At 42.8% G+C, this 22,902-nt stretch overlaps 1 protein-coding gene across 1 annotated transcript; it reads left to right on the top strand.

Annotated features, from left to right (window-relative positions):
• Nucleotides 1-1,868: 1,868 nt before the first annotated feature.
• LOC306931492 (proteasome activator complex subunit 4B-like) lies at nt 1,869-22,664 on the top strand (the record flags this gene model as incomplete). Its single annotated transcript, XM_079512891.1, has 5 exons — nt 1,869-2,571; nt 7,173-7,313; nt 8,362-8,478; nt 9,858-9,914; nt 22,616-22,664. The coding sequence occupies exons 1-5, from the start codon at nt 2,375-2,377 to the stop codon at nt 22,662-22,664; spliced, it is 561 nt and encodes a 186-aa protein (XP_079369017.1). The 5' UTR covers nt 1,869-2,374.
• Between the last annotated feature and the right edge of the window lie 238 nt (nt 22,665-22,902).

Here is a 22,902-nt window from a genome sequence, read left to right as displayed (position 1 = left end):
ATTGTAAAGTGAAATCCAATTCAAGTGAAATGTGTGTATTGTTATTGTATTTAGTTGTATTATGGTTAAACCATTGAGAGATTCTGCCTGCCTGCCTCTCTTTTTAGGGGCCTGGGTACCCCAAAATGAAAACAAAATAGCCCAATTTTTTTTTTGCCAAATCGCGGGACGCGCTGCTCTGCCGCGCGCCCCAAGGGGGGCCCTCAAATTTGCTCCAGCCCGGGGGCCCTCAGCAAGGTAAATCCGGCTCTGATGGGGGGGTCAGGTCAACATATCCGCCTGGGTGACAGACCTGCTGGGCGAGCGCTACATGGTGCTTTGGCATGGGGGGGTAAGATCTTAATTTTCGGGCCTGTTGAGAACTGTTTTTGAGAAAGTTTTCGCCGGCTGCCGGGGATCGGCTGCACTAATGACTTTGGGGCGGGCCCGTCTAGAGTTTAAATGGACAGTTATCAGTCAAAAGGGAGACATCGTAGGGGAAGGATCAACATATGGAATGTCAGAAAAGGGCAGCTCCATATATGGAGATGTAAGGGTTTGAGGTTTGAGGTCAGATGTAGAGTTGCTGGCCAATATTGATGACATCAGGGATCTCCATATATGGGCTTAATATTGACATCATCAGGGATGATCTCCATCCCTGATGATGTCACGTGCTCCATCCCTGATGATGTCACGTGCTCCATCCCTGATGATGTCACGTGCTCCATCCCTGATGATGTCACATGCTCCATCCCTGATGATGTCACGTGCTCCATCCCTGATGATGTCACGTGCTCCATCCCTGATGATGTCACGTGATGTCACGTGGCCGACCAACCAACACACTGACGGGAAATGCACGATTCCATAGTTAAAGGTGTTATAGTGCTTTACAAGATCCATTATAAATGTTGTAACAGGTGACGTTGACCCTAACAGCACATTATGGAAGACGTTGGAAGACGTTGACCCTAACGGCACATTATGGAAGACGTTGGAAGACGTTGACCCTAACGGCACATTATGGAAGACGTTGGAAGACGTTGACCCTAACGGCACATTATGGAAGGGCCATATGTGACACTGAAGTAATATAGCTGCTGAGGGAATATAGGGTCTAATTTGGGGATGAGGGAACAGAGGGTTGAAGGAGATAGGGCTGAGGGAATAGGGGCTAATTTGGGGATGAGGGAACAGAGGGTTGAAGGAGATAGGGCTGAGGGAATAGGGGCTAATTTGGGGATGAGGGAACAGAGGGTTGAAGGAGATAGGGCTGAGGGAATAGGGGCTAATTTGGGGATGAGGGAACAGAGGGTTTAAGGAGATAGGGCTGAGGGAATAGTGGCTAATTTGGGGATGAGGGAACAGAGGGTTTAAGGAGATAGGGCTGAGGGAATAGGGGCTAATTTGGCTAAAAAAACAACGTTAGGGATTGATTGAGGGAACTGGCATGACCCTGTTTGTTAAATCATCTTCAAAAGGACCACAATGGAGAAAAAAAGCTTTCAATCTTTTTGACTAAAATGCACTTGCTTTTACTTTGGGATTAAATAAATTATTTTGGTGGATTATACAACTCCCTGTAATGTTGATTTAAACAACAATTGAACAAACAAATAAAACATAAAATAAAATTAACAGAAACAATATGTATGTGTAGGCTATAGGCCTATATATTAGCCAGGGGAGGTTGTTGATTTTGACGTGTCTGTCAGGAGTATATTTTGTTTTGTAAGAAAAAAAGAAAAACGTAAGCTATTGTTGGCATTATGGTCGATGTAGTTTCCATGACTGCGGAAATGACGGTTTGTGGCAACGTTTTAGCTGTTTTTTTTGTTGTTCCATCTATTCTCGCGAGATGGTCTTTGATGTCGTCGGCACTTTGCAGCAGGACCGATCATTCGACGTTGACAGTCCTTGGGCTTCAGATGAATGTGTTTTTGTCTCGTTAGCAGCAGTACTTGCCAGTGAGCTAACTTTCGCTAACGTTACATATAGTTAGATTTAGTAGTAGGGTGACATTTAAAAAGCTGTAAAAAAAAGAAAAGAAGACGACTATAGTGCCAACACGTTCTCTGGACGTACTTTTATTTATTTTTTCCTTCAGCCTTTAACACTTCAGTGCGATGCCATTGAGGACAGTGTGCTGTCACACACGGAGGCAACATTAACTTCCAGCTAGCCACCGGCTAAAGCTAACGTGACTTGGAACTTGTGCGAGTCGGCGGCTAGCGTGTTGGCTAATCAGCTAGCACCATCCAGGGAAAGTGGCTAGCTAGCATTATATAGCATTACTGGCCAGACCTGCACCCGGCGGGACGACTCCGTCCAACCCGTGAAACAACAACAACAGTCAACAACAACAAACAAGCTTCGGAGAGCGATCGTAACAATGACAAAAGTCGCGTCTGACACGCTAGGATTCGTCCCCCAGAAAGACATAGTCTACAACAAACTTCTGCCGTACGCCGACAGATTGGACCAGGAATCCAATGACCTCCTGTGTAAAATCAAAGGCAACCTGGCCCGGGCGGTCCAGCTCCGGGAGATATGGCCCGGGGTGCTGTTCTGGACCAGGAAACTTTCCACGTAAGTGACCGTTGGTTATATTAGTGGCCGTTCTTCGGCTCCATTGCGTTCCGATCATCACTTCCCTTAGCCCCATATGTGCCCTCTCCCTACGCTCATTCTGTAGCTCCAAGCTACAGAATGAGCGTAGGGAGAGGGCACATATGGGGCTACACTTCCCTAAATATTAGCGACAGCTATCGTCAGTTTCGAGTCTTTAAATCATCAGATAACGTATGTATGGTTGTCATCCAAGTCCAACTATAATATGTCCCCCTAATGTCTGCCACCCACCATCAAAGTTCACAACAATAAGCCAACACACCGTACGGTACAATCTCTTCTAATTCTTATTGGACACTAGTTTTGGTTACATGTGTACACTTTCATTAGTTACACATGTATATAAATGGAACACTTTTCTTTGTGTCTTTTGTCCAGTGTGAACACATTAGGTTCATAGGGTTGTTGTAATAATCAGATTATGACAAATTAGTAAATATAATCAGCCAAGAAATGTACATGCCGGAAAAATGTTGAAGTTATTCTAGTTGTATTGTCAAGGAAGCATAATTACATGTTATCAATTTTCAACCCCCGCCCCATATAGCTACCCCACCCCCAGAGCTCAGCAGGACAGTCTGGGTCTCCTTTCTCAACACAGACACGGTGTCTGGGGTAGCAGGTGTCTGAGACACCTGCTACCCCAATTCTCACCTCAGCTTCCGAGTCGGACTGACTGCCCCTTCCCATGCCCAGGTCTGCTAGGGATGGGAGGGGTGGGCACTGCAGGAGATGTTGGTGCTGTTGGTGATAATATTAAGTTATCCCCAGAAAAGTACATTTGGGGTTTCTTTGCCCTGTAACGCCCACAGTTCCAAGTAGACCCCATGATTACACGTTAATATGATCATGCTATTTGATAAAATGTGTTTTTATTTTAACAGAATATATTTTGAGAAAAAGTTTAACTTTGTGTGTGTGTGTGTGTGTGTGTGTGTGTGTGTGTGTGTGTGTGTGTGTGTGTGTGTGTGTGTGTGTGTGTGTGTGTCTCTGACCCAGACGCGTTATTATGTATCCCACTAACATTCTAGGAAAGCCCTGCTGTGATTGGCCAGTAGTCGTTGTGATTGACAGTTCTTGTTTTTGTCATTAGTCCTACAACCTATCTCAAACCCTCTGTTTAGACAGTTTTTGGTTTAGACTAGTCATTGGTTAGACCAGTCATTAGTCCTACAACTACAACCTATCTCAAACCCTCTGTTTAGACAGTTTTTGGTTTAGACTATTCATTGGTTAGACCAGTCATTAGTCCTACAACTACAACCTATCTCAAACCCTCTGTTTAGACAGTTTTTGGTTTAGACTAGTCATTGGTTAGACCAGTCATTAGTCCTACAACTACAACCTATCTCAAACCCTCTGTTTAGACAGTTTTTGGTTTAGACTATTCATTGGTTAGACCAGTCATTAGTCCTACAACTACAACCTATCTCAAACCCTCACCCTAAACCTAACCTGTCACGGGGCAGCACACCTAAACCTAACCTTAACCCATGTCTAACCAATGACTAGTCTAAACTAAGTATGCACCCCCCTAAGGCTAACCCAAACGACCTATTAACCTCAGTAAAACTATGCCTTCCCGGGAGCCAATCAGACACATGGTGAGGCGGGTCTACCCTAGAACGTTGGTGGGATTCATAATCGACCCAGACCTGCGTATTCAGGAAGTGACGGACAGTAATCATGTGTTGCGTGCTGCAGCCAGGTTATCTCAGCCACTGCCTGTTTATACGACAGCAGGTGGCGGGACACGTCTCGTATTTCTCATTTCTCAATCGAAACCGTTGGCACAGGCTCTGTGCTGTCACTGTGCGCGTGTTGACACGGTCACAAACTGTGAGTGAGGGGGAGGGAGGGGCTGTTCCATGTGTGTGTGTGTGTGTGTGTCACAGTTGGAGGGAGACCTTTCCATTTAGGAAAGAAGAGTCTATTGGGAGAACACGTGGCTGGTGTTGTCGCAAAAAACACCATTGGTCATGACACTTCAAAATAAAACCTGCATTTCTTTGCAGTTCACTTTAGTGATGTAATTTTTGAGCGGTGCCAAACCGCTCCAATGAGTGTGTATGTCTGTAGTACGACCCATTGACCCCTGCAGCTGATTGGGGTCATATTGGGGTCATCTACTGTTGAGCAGCCTAAAGGGCCATTCACACTGAGTAGTTTAAGCCATTTTGACCTGAGATCAGATTCTATAAATATCTTCTACATCCTGACAGTTTTCTGAAAAAGCTATGTTTCTATGTCAGTGGTTCTTCGATTTTTCAAAAATAGCAGATCTACAAGCTCATAGCGCGCCACTCGGTGGCGCGCTATGAGCTTGTAGATCTGCTATTTGTCAATAGCTAAAGCATAACACAATGCTAATACCAAAAGGGGTTCCCGCCCAAAATGGGATAACTAACTGCACCCCACCTGCACCGCTCAGTTCAAACCGGACTTTTTTCATGAACACATTTAGCATTTCAAATTAATCGCATGCGTTTATGTGTTTAGTGCCATAATCTCACTTTTCTGAGATGTGGAACACATAAATGAACTATTCAAGTCATTTGGAGAACACGTGCCAAACTTTGTTGATTTTTGTGTACCGGTAATTGTATTTTGGCCAATCTTCATTTGTGTTGGAATTAAATTGGTACTTAAAATATAAATATATATATATATCATTGGGCGGCAAATATTCCAAATGGCATATCTCATATAACCAATGTTGATTATTATTTTTTTTTTTAATCTGTCCCAGTCCTGTAACTGTTGCTGGCAGATATCTCTGTCCAATTGGGAGTCACTGCCGGCTCCGAGAGATGGAGAGTCTGCTCTGGGGATGACCCAGATTATGACTGCTGGTATTAGCCTATGGCTTTTCACTAGAGAAACCACAATTCTAAGGCGGTTCAGACTGGCAGCACAACCCCATTTTTTTGACATCCAGATTTTGACATCAGATTAACCCATTTAGGCCTGACTTCGAAATAAAAATAAAGTCTTCTGAAAGAATATATATTCAAAGATTTGTGCCGCATTTTCCCGATTTTTCAAAAATAGCAGACCTACAAGCTCGTAGCGCGCCACTCGGTGGCGCGCTATGCGCTTGTAGATCTGCTATTTTTCAATAGCTAAAGTATAACATAATGCTTAGTTAAAACACCAAAAGCGGTTCATGGGGAAAGTCTTTTTGAGAATCAGATTTGATCACATTGATTCCTAGGTGGTTTGAAATCAAATAGGATTTCTAAATAATGTTTCTCAGTCTGGACACTCGGACATTGAAGCCTGACGTATCCCTGGGTGTATGGTGACGTATCCCTGGGTGTATGGTGACGTATCCCTGGGTGTATGGTGACGTATCCCTGGGTGTATGGTGACGTATCCCTGGGTGTATGGTGACGTATCCCTGGGTGTATGGTGACGTATCCCTGGGTGTATGGTGATGATGGTATCACTGTTTGTCTGCTGGTAGACGTGCTACTTTAACTCATTTAGGCCTGACGTAAAAAAATAAAAATAAAATACTTCTAAATTCTGACATTTTCTGAAATACCTATGTTAAATACCTGTTTCTATATCAGTGGTGCTCAATATTTCATGTCAAGGACCACAAAAATGATATTTTTAATTGGCCTCCGACCCCCATCTGAAAATATTTTATTCCAGGAACCCCTCAGAAGCAAAGAGTTGAGTTAAAAACGTTCGCTCTGAAAGAATATATATTCAAAGATTTGTGCCACATTTTCACGAATTTAAAAAAAATAGCAGATCTACAAGCTCGTAGCGCTCCACTCGGTGGCGCGCTATAAGCTTGTAGATCTTCTATTTTTCAACTGCTACATTTTTAAATAATGGTTAAAACACCAACAGGGGTTCCCGCCCAGAGTGGGTTAAATACACAAATCCGATCTGATCACTTGCAATGATGTCAGTGTGGACAGTCAATTTTAAGATCATATTTGATAAACAAACCAGATTTCTCTGCCGTCTGAATAGTCAACTTTTTAACATCTGACAATGTCTTTTTTTTTCAAATAGGCCAATGCCATGTGTAGTTGAATAATGTAATGTTACATCTTTTCAGTCAAATGTAAACATGGTCCTATTTGGTCATGATTATCCCTCCCATGTTTTGCATGTATTATAACAACAGGAGGACATTTCTCATCATTGCTGTAGGTAGTACAAATGGAAGTCTTCAGCATTTCACTGTCCAAAATAACATGTATACTATAGTAAGTAGCCTTGCCGAGCCATGAGGCCCATAGGGCAGGAGCCTATCTCCTGTTTCTGTAGCGTGAGGCAGCTTGATGTACAAGTACACCCCCTGGACATGACGCTAGTATGTCGCAGGGACTTACCCCCCAATCCAACCCTTGATGCTGAGTGTCAAGCAGGGAGGCACTGGGTCCCATTTTTAGAGTCTTTGGTATGACCCGGCCGGGGATTGAACCCCGACCTCCCAGTCGCAGGGCGGACACTCTAACCACAAGGCCACTGAGCTGGTATACTGAACACTGAACATGTATACTATAAACCGTCCTAAATCTGTACTTCTTCTTCAGGTACATGCGCTTGTATGGACGGAAGTTCAGCAAAGAAGACCATGTGCTGTTCATCAAGCTGCTATATGAGCTGGTGACGATGCCCAAACTGGAGATCAGCATGATGCAGGGCCTGGCCCGTCTTCTTATCAACCTCCTGAAGTATGATTTGGCCGATTTTTAAAGCTCTACTCACTATTGCTCAGCAAACCTACACACAGCATAGCACAGCACACAGCCGATTTCCCTTTATAAGTATTACTTTAACCCATTTTGACCTGAGATCAGATTCTAAAAATGTCTTCTACATCCTGACAGTTTTCTGAAAAAGCTATGTTTCTATGTCAGTGGTTCTTTGATTTAAAAAAAATAGCAGACCTACAAGCTTGTAGCGCGCCACTCGGTGGCGCGCTATGAGCTTGTAGATCTGCTATTTTTCAATAGCTAAAGCATAACATAATGCTAACACCAAAAGGGGTTCCCGCCCCAAAATGGGTTAAAAGAGGAAACTTACAGTGTGATGATGTTAATCTTTTCAACGACTTTTGAAAACCAAGGCCCTACATTTTCCACTGCCAGTTGGCTGCCATCCTCATAATTATTTTTGAGGGGCATCCTCAAAAATAGGATGGAGCCCCATCCTATGTCCAGCGTTGAGGGTTTGTGCAGTTTGCACACACACACACACACACACACACACACACACACACACACACACACACACACACACATTGAACGCCATTGACAATGAATGGCCAGCTTTGAGTGTTGAACAATTCGAAACTGGCCTCCGTAAAATCTGAATCCCCCCCCACCGCCCACCCCCTTTTCCCCTCACTGTATATGTTTCTTTTCCCTTTTTACCTCCTTTATGATGAATTCCTGTTCTGTTCTTTGACTATATAGAAGTGTTTATTTGTACGTCTCTAAATGTAAACAAGTGTAATGCTTAATTGGGCCGTCCACTCACAGTTAACAGTCTTTGTATTGAGTTTGTGCTTGAAATGTACTGTAATTCTGCAAACTGTTAATACATATTTCAATCACAAACATTGAAGACGAAGGTGAGGACGCAAATTGTGACTGGCCGGAATGTGATGATGTAATGATGATAAGAGTGCCCCTCACTTCACACGTGTGTGATTTTGTTGTTGTTGTGAATGTCATGTTTTATGTGTCTCAAATTATCTCAATCGGATCTATCTATTAGGAAGAAAGAACTTCTCTCGAGGGAGGACTTGGAGTTGCCGTGGAGACCTCTATATGAGCTACAGGACAGGATCCTTTACTCCAAGACCGAGCATCTGGGACTCAACTGGTTTCCCAAGTAGGTCCCTGGATGCTTTCAACCTGCTTTTATGGTCTACTCTTACTGAATCTTACAGACATGTTGTACCTGGAGGCAGCATTGAATGCAAAACTAACGTTTAATTCTTCTTAACCACTTGAGAAATTGGGGGGAACATTCCCAGAAAATAGCTAATCTACAATCTCACAATGCAACAACACACTGTGAGGTTGTAGATCAGCTATTTCCGCCGTAGAGTTTAGATTGGGAAAACAGGCAGACTTAACTAAGTATCAGTTTATCAAGTATAGAGGGTTCAAGTGGTTCATCATGTATCCACAATTTTACTTTAGTTATAGTGTTTGGTGATATTAGCCCATTCTTTATAGTGTTTGGTAGGATATTAGCCCATTCTTTATAGTGTTTGGTAGGATATTAACCCATTCTTTATAGTGTTTGGTAGGATATTAGCCCATTCTTGGCGGGAACCCCTTTTGGTGTTTCAAGCATTATGTTATACTTTAGCTATTGAAAAATAGCAGATCTACAAGCTCATGGCGCGCCACCGAGTGGCGCGCCATGAACTTGTAGGTCTGCTATTTTTGATTTTTTTTTTAAATGCGGCACAAATCTTTGAATAGGTATATATTCCTTCAGAGCAAACGTTTTTTTTTATTTCAACGTCGGGCCTAAATGGGTCAGAATAGCAATATTTGTTAGGGTCCCACATTTGTGCTTACATTTACATATTACAGTACCTGTAATACTGCAGTCTTTTAGGGCAATATTTAATTTTAAATGCCTTCACCCCCCACCCATATGTGCCAGTTTGAACAACCCCCTATCCCATTCTTCCAGCAAGCAGTGCGAGGTGCTCTTTTATGGTGCTATGGGAACATTGTGTGTTTCTCACAACAATGCCTTGTACAGTAGTTGCTATAGTGCATCACCATTAATGTACAGTAGTTGCTATAGTGCATCACCATTAATTTACACCTGAGGAAAGCAAGCTGCCTTTGACTCATTGCCAGTTCAAGTAATACTATAACCATCTGGTTATGATGTATGACCAGTATTCAGCCTGACTACAAAATGCTGAAAAATGATGATTAACCCATTTTGGGCGGGAACCCCTTTTGGTGTTTAGCATTATGTTATGCTTTAGCTATTGAAAAATAGCAGATCTACAAGCTCGTAGCGCGCCACCGAGTGGCGCGCTACGAGCTTGTAGGTCTGCTATTTTTGAAAAAAATCGAAGAACGACTGACATAGAAACATAGCTTTTTCAGAAAACGTAGAATCGTTCCCAGGTCAAAATGGGTTAATAAATGTGTATACTGTTTATTATGTTTATAGCGATTGGCGATTTGTAGCCAGCTGAATGTGTTCTTTATGCCTTTGTCTCCTTTCACATTCAGTTCTCCACGGGCTCATTCTTCCTCTAAACTCGTAATGCTAAAATTGGTTCAGAGGTGGTAAGAAAAATATTTCTCTTTGTGTTTTTATTTTTGAATTCATCACTTTTTTGAGGTACTTGTTTTATGAATATGTTGCATGTGTAAACGAGAGCACACTGGACCCCCCCCCCCCTCCCCCACGCAGCTTGTCCTGATGTGACAGTACTAGAGATATCAGTACCATATCAACTAGAGATATCAGTACCATATCAATGTTAACATTTCACTCATATTGGAGACTGTCGCACTGCAGCTAACAGACTTTATACCCCCCCCCCCCCTCCCCCCCTCAATCCCCTCATCTCATTCTCAGCCATATCAGATTCACCTTATCTTCAGCACAGTATGTTGGTTGGTTGGTTGGTTGGTTTTATTTTGTTTAATCTATTTTAAATTCACCAAGTGATTTTCCCAATAAGCCACAAGACTATAAATATTAGCATATCTATATTTATACGATATGTGACTGACTCTGACACCGTTGGTTGGTTAGAAACGCATCACAGAAATGTCATGATCTTTGGTAAAATGTGTCGTGGGTTCCTCACCTGACCTGGAGTTCTGCATGTCATCCTTCCTGTCTCACTCTCCTGTCAATTTCCATTTTCCTGTCCCAGTTAAAACATTTGGTGTTTAAAATCAGAAAATAATGAAATTCTCATTTCAGTGTTGCAACAATGTTGCATTTCATTTCAGAGGTGGAACATTTTCAAAGATGTAATGAATGATATGTTGGCGCAGAACTAGTGCAGATTAGGGTGTATTCTTCCCTCCACTCTTTCCACCTTGATGACAACTTATTGGCAAAAAACTTGTAGATGTGGTGCCTCATAGAGTAGCATAAAGATAGATTACACGTGAGGACATACAGTAGAGAGCATGTTAATGCAAATGTCAGACACACAAATGCCTCAACATTGATTGCCTCCACATATCCGTCTATACCTGCAGCCTAGCAGTCAGAAGTTGCTCATTGCTTCTTTATGAATTAATCTAATCAATGTAAGATAATGCATACAAGTTACAAATTGTGCATTTGGCGATATACTGAATTTAGTGGAACAGGTCACATATTAGTCCACTTGTCCAGAATGTGAACCCGGACATGTTGAGTACACCAAGGTTTTATGTTAGAAATGTTGAGTATGGGTCCCCAACATGTAGAAACTGCCAGATGCTAACTTGCATATGTTGAGCAATTTTCATAATTGGCATAATATGCAGACCTGCGCACAGGCGGTGTGCCAGTGCGCATGCGTCGTCAAAATTCATTCCGCGCTGTCAATCGAGCGCCGGGAAGCGCTTCTGCGTACCAACAGCTGGGGGCGGGGCACCCAGAATGATTATTATGGCCAGAATACTAGTACATTCTGTGGCGAGAGCATTTACCACCGACTGCCACTCAAAGTGTCTACTGGCCAATCACAGCACGTCTTGCACAATTGTGGCCAATCACAGCACGTCCTTACTCAAACGAGGGAGGATTCCATGCTGCTTGCTGCTGGGAGGAGGGCGGTTGACAGGAGTTTACTACTGACAAATGGTTGGGCTTCTCCGTTTCAGATAGCAAACTACTGTAGTCCCCCCGGTGTAAATGCTGCTGGATGCTTTGCACTCTTCCCATTCGCCGCTGTGCTTGTGTTTGTTTTCCGGGTGCTGGAGCAGCATGGTTGCTTCAACTTGCTTGTGTGCGATGCCGTCTCTCACAGCCTAGGCACCGGCCACTTTTTTCAGGTTTTTCAGGTTTTAGTTCCGACGTAGTGGAGTGGGAAGAGTGCAAAGCATTGCGGACTGGCACTGCTGCTGCACAACATGAAGCTTATCAACACCGTGTCCCGACATACTGTCCATTATTATCGTAAAGTCAGGGTAGTGTACACTGTTTATTTTTGCACCGAGGAGCCATGTGTGTCTGACTGTACGTCGCCTCGGCTAAAAACAAAATGGAAGCCTGATGTATGCTTCGCCGTACGATGTGTCGCATGTTAAAAAAAAATAGCTGATCTGCAAGCTCACAATGTGTCGCCTCCGCAACACGTTGTGAGCTAGTAGATAGGTTGTTTAAATAAAAAATAATCTAAATATTGCTTTGATGCTCATATTATCCTTAAGAAGTATTACGTTGTTTTTATTAGAATATGCATTCCATAGGGCTGGACCACACATGGACCTAGAGGCAATTTGCAACTCTAGATCTTTTTAATAATGGGATGAATCTAGAGTTGCAATACGGAGGGTAACTCTAGATTCATCCCATTATAAAACAAATCTATTGACTCCCCACTCATCCAATAAATATCGTTTTGCTATAAGTTATTCATGCATCCCTCTTTTATCCATCCGGCGAGACGGGTCGCTGCATTTTGGGAGCACCAAGTAACTGGCCGTTTTTAGCCCAATGAGTGTTTTTTTGCAAAACTAATGCTTGGAATGGATTCAGCATCATGAAAAGCCCCTAGTTTGACACGTCACATGCTACATAAAGCATGATGAAATTTGGAATATTTTGCCTTCTATAGGTTAATGGTATGGTCACATATTATGGCAATTATGAAAATTGCTCAACATATGCAAGTTAGCATCCAGCAGTTTCTAAATGCTGGGGACCCATACTCAACATTTCTAACCTTGGTGTACTCAACATGTCCGGGTTCACAATGGGGCTCTATGGGCTGGCAAAGTAGACTATATCTACATACAACTACCACATAGCCTATAGCCCTGGTGTGAGGCGGTTGTAGTCAGACAAAACCCCCGTTCACTTGCATTGGACTCAATTTCCCAGAAGCCCTAGCAGCCCAGCGAATGTGTCGATTTCCGGTTTCGACATCATAACATGAAGCTCTCTCCCCCTGCTCCGCGGCAGAGACGGAGTTTCTTTTTAATTATTAAAATATGGCGATTTAGACACATACAACAAATAGCGGGGATGTCGTATTAAGCAGGGCTTATCGTTTGATCAATCAATTTAAAGCAATCAAGGTGTTAAAATGTGAGTTAAAAAAAAAGAAATATTATTTTTAATTACCGGATTAAATGACGTTAAAGAAAGAGATCTTTACGTTCTGGAACAGGCGGGGAATGGAGAAATATACGGAATTCCACGTTCCTGGCATTAATACGGTCAAAATGTATCGTTAGTTGCGAGTTTATGGGTAGGCCCTAAAATAATGACGCCTATGCCCGGGGAATCATTTTGGCTATATCTATATCCGCTATACAGGTATTACAAAAATATCGTGGAAAAGTTCATTTTCTTCCATATAATATAATTCAAAAAGTTAAACTTTCATATATTCTAGATTCATTGTGCATAAAGTGAAATATTTAAAACCTTTTTTTTTTGTTTTAATCTTGATTATGGCATACAGCTCATGAAAATAAAAAAATCCTTTCAAACTAATATTTTTTGAAAAAAACATTTATACTACAGAAATGTTGAGCATCTGAAAAGTATGTTACTTTATGCACTCAATATGTGGTCTGGGCTACTTTGAAACAAATTATTTCATCAATGGGGGTTATGGGGCGTAGTGGCACTGTTGAGGTGTTATGGAAGCCCAGATTCATTTGATAGCAGCTTTAACCCATTTTGACCTGAGATCAGGTTCTAAAATGTGGTTGGTCCACTGACAATGAAAACATCCTAATAGGTGGTTGTGTTTGTTGACCTAATACGTGGTTGGTCCACTGACAATGAAAACATCCTAATAGGTGGTTGTGTTGACCTAATACGTGGTTGGTCCACTGACAATGAAAACATCCTAATAGGTGGTTGTGTTGACCTAATACGTGGTTGGTCCACTGACAGTGAAAACATCCTAATAGGTGGTTGTGTTGACCTAATACGTGGTTGGTCCACTGACAGTGAAAACATCCTAATAGGTGGTTGTGTTGACCTAATACGTGGTTGGTCCACTGACAGTGAAAACATCCTAATAGGTGGTTGTGTTTGTTGACCTAATATGTGGTTGGTCCACTGACAGTGAAAACATCCTAATAGGTGGTTGTGTTGACCTAATACGTGGTTGGTCCACTGACAGTGAAAACATCCTATTAGGTGGTTGTGTTGACCTAATACGTGGTTGGTCCACTGACAGTGAAAACATCCTAATAGGTGGTTGTGTTTGTTGACCTAATACGTGGTTGGTCCACTGACAATGAAAACATCCTAATAGGTGGTTGTGTTTGTTGACCTAATACGTGGTTGGTCCACTGACAGTGAAAACATCCTAATAGGTGGTTGTGTTTGTTGACCTAATACGTGGTTGGTCCACTGACAGTGAAAACATCCTAATAGGTGGTTGTGTTTGTTGACCTAATACGTGGTTGGTCCACTGACAGTGAAAACATCCTAATACGTGGTTGGTCCACTGACAGTGAAAACATCCTAATAGGTGGTTGTGTTGACCTAATACGTGGTTGGTCCACTGACAGTGAAAACATCCTAATAGGTGGTTGTGTTTGTTGACCTAATACGTGGTTGGTCCACTGACAATGAAAACATCCTATTAGGTGGTTGTGTTGACCTAATATGTGGTTGGTCCACTGACAGTGAAAACATCCTAATACGTGGTTGGTCCACTGACAGTGAAAACATCCTAATAGGTGGTTGTGTTGACCTAATACGTGGTTGGTCCACTGACAGTGAAAACATCCTAATAGGTGGTTGTGTTGACCTAATACGTGGTTGGTCCACTGACAGTGAAAACATCCTAATAGGTGGTTGTGTTGACCTAATACGTGGTTGGTCCACTGACAGTGAAAACTTCACCCTGGAGTCAACACACACAGCCATCTACCAGGATGTTTTAGAGCACTTTGTGCTTCAGTATGTTGTTGACAAGCTTTCTGGAGAGACTGGTTTTATGTATGTTCAGTATGTTGTTGACAAGCTTTCTGGAGAGACTGGTTTTATGTATGTTCAGTATGTTGTTGACAAGCTTTCTGGAGAGACTGGTTTTCCTTCCAGCTCCATTTGGTACAGGACATGTTCTACTTGCCCTCAGGTCATGGCCACTTGCCCCCTAAAAATATCGTAAAATTTGAATTACCGTTTTAACGAATTAACCCATTTTGACCTGGGAACGATTCTATAAATGTCTTCCGACAGTTTTCTGAAAAGGCTATGTTTCTATGTCAGTCGTTCTTGAGCTTGTAGATCTGCTATTTTTCAATAGCTAAAGCATAACATAATGCTAACACCAAAAGGGGTTCCCGCATTTTATTTGAACAATAAGAACATGAGAGGTTGCTCTCTTCATAGTTGTAGGTTCTTCAAAACATACAGTAGGTATCAAACATCTCCAGATGAGGACCCTACACCCTACACCAAGGGTGGGCAACTGGCGGCCCGGGGGCCACATGCGGCCCCCACCTTCACTTAATGCGGCCCGCAGGTTAATATCAGTCAATATCATACTATACAATTTCATTATATAGTATTGATTTCAGCTGTTCCTTCCAAACATGCAAAACATGACCCACTTTAATTATACGTAATGACTAGTACTTAACGACTAGTATTAGTAGTATTGTCTTTTTGTGTACAATTTGTATTTAGTTCATAAAGTTATCATAACTAAAACTAAATCCATTTGAAAATCAATAAAAAGGTTACTTTTCAGGATTCTAATAAAAAAAAAGCAAAACATAATTCAGTATTTCAATTCAAATATAGCAAAAATAGCTGATCTACAAGCTCAAAACGCTTTTGAGCTTGTAGATTGGCTATTTTTGCTACGACAGTAATATGCAATGCGGCCCTCTGGAGTGAGTGTGGAAATATAGTGGCTCTCTCCATCGTCAAAGTTGCCCATCCCTGCCCTACACCTTCACCTTCATAGACAATTTGGATAATATAATTAGAATTTCTAATATAAAATAATAGCAATGTAAATATAACATGGACATTTTCATTACATATTGCACATACCTCAGCCTACTCCGAGTGGCGCGCTACGAGCTTGTAGGTCTGCTATTTTTGAAAAATCGAAGAACGACTGACATAGAAACATAGCTTTTTCAGAAAACTGTCAGGATGTAGAAGACATTTTTAGAATCTGATCTCAGGTCAAAATCGGTTAAATATTTCCCTTTTATGTGCAATGAATCTAGAATATATGAAAGTTTCGCTTTTTTAATTATATTATGGAAGAAAACTTATCCACGATATTCAGATTATTTTCTTTTTTGGAGAAGTTCCTGTCGTTGGTAGAGCGGATATCACCAGGTGGCAGGCCTGGTGATATTATCCACTCTAGACGGGATCAGAACAACTCCAAAGCAAAACAAATTGATTCCAGTCTACTACCCAGATATCACCTGACCTACTTTCTGAGTAGTTTTGATAGTAAAACACTTTTCTTCCTAGTTTACCTTGAAATCAGCCAGGACTGCACTTCTATATTGTCAAGAGTCATGGCTGTGGTGCATGCCCCTCCCCTTGTGGAATGTAGCAGTGTGTACGTGAGGTAGGGCATTAAGCAACTAGTCCACTAGTTTACTAGTCGACTAGTAAATCCACTAGTCGACCTTGTTGGTACTAGTTGACTAGTTGATAAGAAAAATATATATATTTTATTTTTTCCCCCCCAATTCTGTAGGCCTCAAGATCAGGTAGATTATAGTTATAGTCACCAATGTACACCGTTTTTTAATGTACACATTTATTTCCAAAAAGAGAAGAAAGAAAAAATCCGAAAAGTACATAATAGGTATGTCGACTAGTCGACTAGTAAACTAGGCAACTAGTCAACTAGTAAAAATGACTAGAAGTGAATGCCCTAGCGTGAGGTTTCACCCTTGAATAAAGGTCACAGAACGTGGGGTTCCCTCTCCCTGGGGGGTTTGATCACAGAACGTGGGGTTCCCTCTCCCTGGGGGGGGTTTGATCACAGAACGTGGGGTTCCCTCTCCCTGGGGGTTTGATCACAGAACGTGGGGTTCCCTCTCCCGGGGGGTTTGATCACAGAACGTGGGGTTCCCTCTCCCTGGGGGTTTGATCACAGAACGTGGGGTTCCCTCTCCCGGGGGGTTTGATCACAGAACGTGGGGTTCCCTCTCCCTGGGGGGGTTTGATCACAGAACGTGGGGTTCCCTCTCCCTGGGGGGGTTTGATCACAGAACGTGGGGTTCCCTCCCTGGGGGTTTGATCACAGAACGTGGGGTTCCCTCTCCCGGGGGGTTTGATCACAGAACGTGGGGTTCCCTCTCCCTGGGCGGTTTGATCACAGAACGTGGGGTTCCCTCTCCCGGGGGGTTTTGATCACAGAACGTGGGGTTCCCTCTCCCTGGGGGTTTGATCACAGAACGTGGGGTTCCCTCTCCCTGGGGGTTTGATCACAGAACGTGGGGTTCCCTCTCCCTGGGGGTTTGATCACAGAACGTGGGGTTCCCTCTCCCTGGGGGTTTGATCACAGAACGTGGGGTTCCCTCTCCCTGGGGGTTTGATCACAGAACGTGGGGTTCCCTCTCCCTGGGGGGGTTTTGATCACAGAACGTGGGGTTCCCTCTCCCTGGGGGTTTTGATCACATAACGTGGGGTTCCCTCTCCCTGGGGGGGTTTTGATCACAGAACGTGGGGTTCCCTCTCCCTGGGGGTTTGATCACAGAACGTGGGGTTCCCTCTCCCTGGGGGGTTTGATCACAGAACGTGGGGTTCCCTCTCCCTGGGGGGGTTTGATCACAGAACGTGGGGTTCCCTCTCCCTGGGGGGTTTGATCACAGAACGTGGGGTTCCCTCTCCCTGGGGGGTTTGATCACAGAACGTGGGGTTCCCTCTCCCTGGGGGTTTGATCACAGAACGTGGGGTTCCCTCTCCCTGGGGGGGTTTGATCACAGAACGTGGGGTTCCCCCTCCCTGGGGTTTTTGATCACAGAACGTGGGGTTCCCTCTCCCTGGGGGTTTTGATCGGTGCACTTTGTAATGGGACACTTCATTTAGAATTTTAGATGCTGATCTGGCTGTTTTGGGGATTTTGCTGTGCATGAGTTTTCTCCCTGGCTTGTGTGTTGTTGTGAGCCTAGAATGTCTAGTGGATAAACTGGATATGGGGGCAAATGTTTGTTGCCAGACATTTATCTGTGGGATAGTCATCACTTATGGTCCGTCCTGCCGTTGGAGTTGATGGGAAATGTGGAACTGGATATAAGACATGAGATGAGATGAGATGAGACGAGACGAGACGAACTTTATTGTCCCACCAGGGGAAATTTGTCTTGGGCAAAAGTGCAGTAGTACATCAACGTTTCAGACAATACACAATAGACAATACACAATAGACAATACACAATAGACAATACACAATAGCAGCATGGCCATATAAGGGGCAAATTTAATGGGATTTTGTCGGGGCAGTTCAAACAGGCATGGCTTGAGCATGTGAGCAGATAGTAGGTAGTAGGATTGTGGGAGCAGTAGGTATTGATGTGAGCAGATAGTAGGTAGTAGGATTGATGTGAGCAGTAGGTATTGATGTGAGCAGATAGTAGGTAGTAGGATTGTGGGTGGGGAGCTCAATGGCAGGGTTTTATTGGTCCAGCACTTTCAACACGTGTCATGTGACCAGAGTATCATCTGAGTATCATTATGTGACCAGAGTATCATCTGAGTATCATTATGTGACCAGAGTATCATCTGAGTATCATTATGTGACCAGAGTATCATCTGAGTATCATTATGTGACCAGAGTATCATCTGTTAAGATAAACACGCCATGAGTTGCTCATGCAAAATAAAGCTTTATTAGTAATGATGCAAACGCACGCACGCAGGTGTATAATATGAATGAACTGTTAATGTTTTATTATATTGGCATGAGGCCACCCAGAAAAAATTAACCCCATTCAGTGGCTGCTCCAGAGAAGTGAATATAATCTTATTGCCATTGTATCACACTAGAGATCCTTCTCACACAGCAGACATCTTGACGTGTCCTAGATGGTTAAACACAGCTGAAAGTAATGGCATTAATTGCAGGTGTGTTGCATCTAAATGCGGACAGGTCACATGGAATCCCATTCTTTTCAAATGTGACTTGAGTCACATTCAGAGGTGGTTTCAAATCTGCTATATATATATATATATATATATATATATATATATATATATATATATATATATATATAGCAAGAATAGGAGAGGAGAGCTACAAGCTCATGTGTGATCATTTCGTCGACTAATACTATGACAAAAAATGTTCGTCAACTACATTTTTTTCACTGACGAAAACTAAATGGAAACGAAATGAAAACTAAGCTACGATGACTAAATTTATTGGCAATTTCGTCAACAAATAAAAAATAGAATAAATGCTAGGAAGTGACTAGTGGACAAGAGATCCAGTGTAAGTCATTTTACACTTGGTTGCGTGCTGAAAATAGAAGATCTACAACGCGCTGCGACGCGTTGTGAGCTTGTAGATCTACAACGCGCTGCGACGCGTTGTGAGCTTGTAGATCTACAACGCGCTGCGACGCGTTGTGAGCTTGTAGATCGGCTATTTACAGCAAGTGTAAAATCATTCATTACGACGGCATCAAGGCCCGCCAAAATACATTTCAGTCGACTAAATCAACTGTAGATTTAGTCGACTGAAATCTTATGATATTTAGTCGACTAAAACTAGACTAACACTAAGCCATTCCAGGTGACTAAAAGGTGACTAAAACTAAATAAACTATTCAAGAGACTATGACTCAAATCAAAAGTTGCTGTCAAAATCAACACAAGGTGCGTTTCCATAAAGCCTTTTTTTTTGCGCATTAAGGTTCTTTCGCAAAATCTCCTGGATGGAAACACCTCAAAATGCGCATAAGTCTTTATGCGCATTTGTGTTAAAAAACACTTTTTCGCTTGAAGGTGGCGGATTTTGGGGCTATATCGAAAAAGTGAAATGCGCAAATGGGCTATGGACATATTTCTAATTAGAAAACATTGAACTCGCATTATCTTCTTCTTTTCTTCTTTTGAACAGTTGGAAAAGAAAAAAACACACGCGATGGTGAGTAGTGGACTTGTGGAGTGATGGAACGGGAGGGTGGGTGGGATGTGGATACATACATTATTACATTTACACACTCGAGTCTCCAAGCCTCTGTCTGCAGGCTGAGGCTCTTTAATTTGCTCTCCCCGGTGAGGGCGTTCGCCGTTGATCATGAAGTTGGATCCGTGATATTTCTCCTAAACAGCTCGGAACGAAACGGACGAGAGGAGACTAGTAGTAGTCAACAACAGAAGCGACATCAACACGGCCAAAATGGAAATGTACTGTCAAGTCGCAGGGCAGGGGTCCCGATCGTCACTGTACTTTGAAAACGAAACTATACATTACCAGCCCCGGTCTAGACAAAAACACACGCCTATTCATTTAACAGACTGTTTGAAAGACAGCCTGTCCCCGTGGCCAATCTGGACAGCGGACTTCATGCAGACCAACTTGAATAGCCTAAAAGAACGTCAAATGCACCGTGGTGAAGAACAAATCGTGCGTGCGTGTGTGTGTGTGTGTGTGTGTGTGTGTGTGTGTGTGTGTGTGTGTGTGTGTGTGTGTGTGTGTGTGTGTGTGTGTGTGTGTGTGTGTGTGTGTGTGTGTGTGTGTGTGTGTGTGTGTGTGTGTGTGTGTGTGTGTGTGTGTGTGTGTGTGAGAGATGCAGATGCTATCAGATTTCAGACATCAAACGGTAAAATAAATGTCAGATAATATGCGCCTCTCTGCGCGTCTCACTTGACTGGCAAAATAGCGCCATCTACTGCTTATTTAATATCTCCAAAGAAGCGCATTTTATCAGTGGATGGAAACAAGAAAAATACGCTTTTCTTTTTTCGAATTACTTACTTATTCCCTTCCTATTTTCGAAATGTTTTGATGGAAACCCACCTACTGTTGTAGCTGTTTTTGAAATGGGTATTAACCCCTTTTGGTGTTAGCATTATGTTATGCTTTAGCTATTGAAAAATAGCAGATCTACAAGCTCATAGCGCGGAAGCGAGTGCCGCGCTATGAGCTTGTAGGTTCGTTAAAATGTGCCTCAAATCTTTCAGAAAATTGTCACGATTTAGAAAAGTTTTTTTTTTAAATTTCGACGTCAGGCCTGAATGGGTTAATTCATAATGTACTTTTGTCCTGGGAAGACCAACGTTCTCTTTTGGGTCTCCAGGTGAAAATCTGAGAAAAATGACATCTTCCCAGCAAGGTGCTAACGAGGTGCAACTTCTCATTGACAGCCCATTCATCCAATCAGAAAAGTCCTATCTAATTGTTTAGCCCATTTTGACCTGAGATCAGATTCTAAAAATGTCTTCTACATCCTGACAGTTTTCTGAAAAAGCTATGTTTCTATGTCAGTGGTTCTTCGATTTTTCAAAATTAGCAGATCTACAAGCTCATAGCGCGCCACTCGGTGGCACGCTATGAGCTTGTAGGTCTGCTAATTTTCAATAGCTAAAGCATAACATAATGCTAACACCAAAAGGGGTTCCCGCCCCAAAATGGGTTTTAAACAACGTCAAACTCACCAACATTGCAGCTGTACGAAAAGCTTGGATTATCCTCTTTCAATCTGTAAAGTTTTTGTTTCATAAAAATCCACCGTAGACGTGTTATGAGCTACTTCCTGTCAAGAAATACCTGATAGCGAGGACAATTCAATATTTTCGTACAGCTGCAATGTTGGTGAGTTTGACGTTGTTTAATACATATATTTAGATGGGACTTGGATGAATGGGCTGTCAATGGGAAGTTGCACCTAGTTAGCACCTTGGTGTCAAGATGGCAGCCGTGTGCGCATAAGGTCAACAATGGCATCATGTCTGCTGTGAAAAGGGTCAATTTCCTCACTACGCACCAAACCCCTTCAATGGCTGTTCCACTGTACGCTAGTCAAGACGTGTGCATGCGGTCCGACTTGAGTCTAATTGCACTGGTGTGGTCATTGTTTGATTAGCTGTCACCCTAACATCAATGTATCTTTATTTAAGGCCTATTCATAGTCTGGATTTCGGTGGTGAGGTGACCACCGCTCCGGTGGTGAGCTGACCACCGGAGCTCAATTAACGTTGGAGCGGTGGTGAGTAAAAACAGAGAAGGGCTGGAGCGGTGGCGGGGGTTTGCTCTTCACAAGCGGCTCGCGACGTCATGTTGTAGTTCGGTGGTCACCTCAGTGACGTCATGTTGTAGTTCGGTGGTCACCTCAGTGACGTCATGTTGTAGTTCGGTGGTCACCTCAGTGACGTCATGTTGTAGTTCGGTGGTCACCTCAGTGACGTCATGTTGTAGTTCGGTGGTCACCTCAGTGACGTCATGTTGTAGTTCGGTGGTCACCTCAGTGACGTCATGTTGTAGTTCGGTGGTCACCTCAGTGACGTCATGTTGTAGTTCGGTGGTCACCTCAGTGACGTCATGTTGTAGTTCGGTGGTCACCTCACCACAGAGAATCCAGACTATGTATGAGCCTATATTCAGATAGAATCCAGACTATGTATGAGCCTATATTCAGAATCCAGACTATGTATGAGCCTATATTCAGAATCCAGACTATGTATGAGCCTATATTCAGAATCCAGACTATGTATGAGCCTATATTCAGAATCCAGACTATGTATGAGCCTATATTCAGAATCCAGACTATGTATGAGCCTATATTCAGAATCCAGACTATGTATGAGCCTATATTCAGACATTTTACTTAATCTCTCTCCCATTTTCTTTTTTTTTCAGCTCTGTGGAAAATGTGTTGAAAACACTTGTGAAAAACTGCAGGCCGTAAGTATGACTTTTGTGAACTAGTTGTCTGTCTGTCTGTCTGTCTGTCTGTCTGTCTGTCTGTCTGTCTGTCTGTCTGTCTGTCTGTCTGTCTGTCTGTCTGTCTGTCTGTCTGTCTGTCTGTCTGTCTGTCTGTCTGTCTGTCTTGTTTGTCTGTCTGTCTTATGCTGCATTCTCACTGGCAGCTACAAAAAGATACAAGTCCAGCAGCTGAGAAAAATGTAAAAACGCCTGGGGTTAGA

Source organism: Electrona antarctica (assembly GCF_951216825.1).
Source record: "Electrona antarctica genome assembly, chromosome: 10".
Taxonomy (NCBI): Eukaryota; Metazoa; Chordata; class Actinopteri; order Myctophiformes; family Myctophidae; genus Electrona; species Electrona antarctica.
This window is presented reverse-complemented; position numbering and strand designations above follow the sequence as displayed.